We start from the raw sequence: 3,804 nt of genomic DNA, 5'->3' as shown, positions 1-3,804 counted from the left end.
AGTATATATATATATACTGTATGTATTATTGCACATATAATACACATAGCACATATAAATTACACAACTTTCAGTCACAAATTGCCCATCTTTAAATCAAGTTTTTCTTTACTAYAGAAGAAAAAGTAAGTCGTAGTATTAGGACTAAAAACGTCATTAGCACTTCTGCTGTATGTTTTTGTGCAGATTGGATATTTTTTCATAATGTTTTTAAAATACAAATAATAAAAGCCCCACACATTTAAAAATGGCTCAGTATGTAAATTTTTGTTTAATTGTGAAAAGTAAGGAGTTTTACAAGTGAAAATGTTAGAACCTTGTTAGATGTTCGTTTTGATCTCTGGGTGTTTTACCATCAGGACAGAGAATCTGTCTCACATGGTCTTTCATTAAACTAACCAAACTCTGTTTCTGGAAGATGAATGCTAAAGTTAGAAAGGAGTTGACGGTTTAAAACRTGTCTGGTTTGTGTATCCAGAGACGGAGCAGCAGTGGAGATTGTTGGTCTGTGTAAATCAGCAGTGCGTTGGCTCGTAGAGCTGCACACTAAGGGGCTCTTCCCTTATGACGGTGCTACAGTGGACAGAGATGGTATTTATTTTCTACAGGAGCACCATTGTCTCACAGATTTATAGATAATTGTGTTTTACTTGAAGCTCTGTTGTGTTTCAGGTAAAAAGGTGTTTGTCTCTTACGCCTCATGGAACCAGCAGCTCCAGCAGGCTTTTGAAGTTGCATTTTGGGTGTCTGGGGACCCACAAGACCCCCATGAGGAGCACCCTGACCTGGTGCATAAGAGTAACATTTATAAAGATAGTTATGGAGCTTCCAGTCCATGGTGTGACTACCAGCTGAGACCCAACTTTACTATAGCCATGGTGGTGGTACGTAAATAAAGACCACAGCTCCACTGATGGATGCTGGAAGTGTGAAAGCAGAAGTGAAACCATATCCCTGTGGTGTCTGTGTGACAGGCTCCAGAGCTGTTCTCAGTGGACAGAGCCTGGAAGGCTTTYGAGCAGGCTGAGAAGAAACTACTGGGACCACTGGGAATGAAAACACTGGACCCAGAGTAAAACATGCTACAAATACACACTGAATATTTCACTTTCTGTTTCAATGCTGGTGTTGGTGGTTGTGGAAACAAGTATAAACTGTATGTAAATGACTTAGTATTTCCAGTATTTGTACTTGAAGTAGTTAGTAATCAGTAGTTTTAGTTAAATTCTATTGAAAATGTTGTTAACAGTGTTTGTGTTGCTTTAGTGACATGGTGTACTGTGGTGTGTACGATAACGCACTGGARAACGACAACTATAACCTGGCCAAAGGCTTCAACTACCACCAAGGACCGGTGAGTGAGAGCAGACCTCTGCTGCAGTGTTTTCACACAAACATGTTAGAGTTTAGCTTTAGAGCTGTGAGGCATTTTAATAAGCCTACAATGCAACAGAAGAAACTCACCAAGAACGTACCATCCAAACTTGTGTTAATCTACAGTATTTCTGTGTGTATAATGTAAAATATTTAATCCCAAACACCATCCATCACGTTGGGGAGTCACAGCTGGTACACATGGGAGTAAATGTTGGCAGAGAATAAATTTCACTSTTTTCTTGTATATAACTAAATTATTGCATCGCAGGGATAAATCATCATCATCCCTCCATCCTCTCCCTGTAGATTGTGTTGCTCAGCTCAGCACTGCTTCTTCACACTGGAGTTGTTTACTGAGTAAAAAGCAAGTTTGACATAATTTCTCATGTTTTTGGACATCATATGTTGTGGAAGCAGTGAGGGTAGCTCTAATATTTTAGCCTTTTTTATTTAATAAATAATGACATGCTGCTGCTACCTTTCTGGCTAGAGTTTGCATGTTCTCTCCGTGCATGCGTGGGTTTTCTCCGGGTACTCCGGCTTCCTCCCACAGACCAAAAACATGACTGTTAGTTTAACCGATAACTCTAAACTGTCCCTAGGTGTGAGTGAGAGAGTGAATGGTTGTTTGTCTCTGTGTGTGTCTGTGATGGACTGGAGACCCTTCCAGGGTGTACCCCGCCCCTCACACTGACTGGTGGATATGGGCACCAGTGACCCTGAATGGAAGCAGCAGGTATTGACCCTTTGCACATGACGTCATGCACCTCAGAAGACCGCCCCTTTTTTCCATGTTGGATGGCAGAAACAGACATGGGTCCATKAGKTACTATTGAGCTGGAGGAGAATCAGGCAGTTGGTAGCCTGATATCGTTCTTTCCCTCCTGTTGATTTAGCTGTGAAACTGGTCTTCAGCTGCTGCGCAGTCGGCTGCACAAACAGACAATAAACAAACCAAACTTGTCCTTTTATCGTAGTCTGAAGCTGCTGCGCAGTCGGCCAGATCTGGAGACTCTCCTGTTAACTGGACCAGAGTGTCTCTCTGGTTTCAGACCACTGTGCTGCTGGTTCTAAAATATTATAATCTGTCCGTCTGCCCACCTGCAGCCCTCCATGTCATAGTGAAGATACAAACAACAGTGATAGCTGGAAATATAGTTGTTTTTACTCAGTGTTGAGTCAGTGTTGTTGAGTGAAAGGTCGGAGGAGGAGAAGCTTTTTATATTTTTTTCCACGTTGATGGAGTAAACACCAGTTGTGCATTCAGGTCATAAAATCAGACCAGCTGATCATCAAAGCTGTTCATCTTTTTAATTTAACTGGGAATGGATCATTTCAGCTAAATATTGAACAGAAAGAAGCTCAGCTCAGAGTGCTGTTGTACCTGGAGCTGGTTAACATGAAGAGAAGCTACTAGCTTGTTAGCCTGCTAGCCTGCTAGCTGTCGTCGGCTCTAAAAACCATCCATCCGTACAGATATGAACCAGTCACACAGAGTGGAGAAAGCACTGCTCAGACAGAAGATCTGATGAAGAAAATAAGTCAGAAAGTGTCTCTGACTGGATTCATKAGGTCTGACGCTAACGTTAGTATATCTGCTCAGTGGGATCTCAGGAAGCAGACACTTAATGAAACACGAGCGTCAGACAGAGGTCGCTTTGAAAAACATCTGGAATCACGTATGGAATCATCACGTATGGAATCATCACGTATGGAATCATCACGTATGGAATCATCACGTATGGAATCATCACGTATGGAATCATCACGTATGGAATCAGCAAATAAAAATACATTAACAAGCAAGTCTTACCAAGGCCATTATGAGAACCTAACAAACACGTCCAGAGGGAGAAGATATGGGTCCATTTCTAAGCTAGCTATGTCCAACTTCTGTAAATAACGCTGTCTGTGAGCCCCAACCAGGTGTGTGACTTCCACAGATAAATTATCTCAACTGGAACAAGTAGAAACCATGGCAAAAACAAAAAACAACTTCAAAAAACAATCACTGCCTTTTAATTCAGTACACCGCTCCGTGTCTTCTGCCGTCCGACATGCTGGTATCACATGAGTTTGTCACGTGGGTGCAAAGGGTCAGTAGATAATGGATGGATGGATAATGACATGGTGAACAGTTCATCCCCTCTGCAGAATCACAACCTTAACATAGAGGAGGGCTTTGAGTACCCTCATGATCCAGGAGTATGTTTTCTGGGGCAGGGAGTCCCAAACTTTTCCATGTCAGGACCCCCAAACAGCATTTGTTTCTGACCAGGAACCCTCCTTGCAAACACACAAAAAAATAAATAAATAAAAGTAGAAACATTAACTTTTACAAAGTTTTTTTCTCATTTTTATTCAATAATTATTACATTTGTTCAGTGTCAGAATCTTATTAACGAACATGTTTTAAACACTGTTAAA

The 3,804-nt window shown here is 41.3% G+C and overlaps 1 protein-coding gene across 1 annotated transcript in view; it reads left to right on the top strand.

Moving 5' to 3' along the window:
• The window catches only part of LOC106523907 (glycogen debranching enzyme), a gene marked incomplete at its 5' end in the record, with an annotated part of 57,066 nt that overhangs the window by 47,747 nt on the left and 5,515 nt on the right, over positions 1-3,804 (top strand). Inside the window, 4 exon segments of the mRNA XM_014017485.1 lie at positions 479-591; positions 673-884; positions 975-1,072; positions 1,267-1,354. Of these exon segments, the coding sequence (XP_013872939.1) occupies positions 479-591; positions 673-884; positions 975-1,072; positions 1,267-1,354 (511 nt within the window).

Source organism: Austrofundulus limnaeus, unplaced genomic scaffold (assembly GCF_001266775.1).
Source record: "Austrofundulus limnaeus strain Quisiro unplaced genomic scaffold, Austrofundulus_limnaeus-1.0 Scaffold169, whole genome shotgun sequence".
NCBI lineage: Eukaryota > Metazoa > Chordata > Actinopteri > Cyprinodontiformes > Rivulidae > Austrofundulus > Austrofundulus limnaeus.
This window is presented reverse-complemented; position numbering and strand designations above follow the sequence as displayed.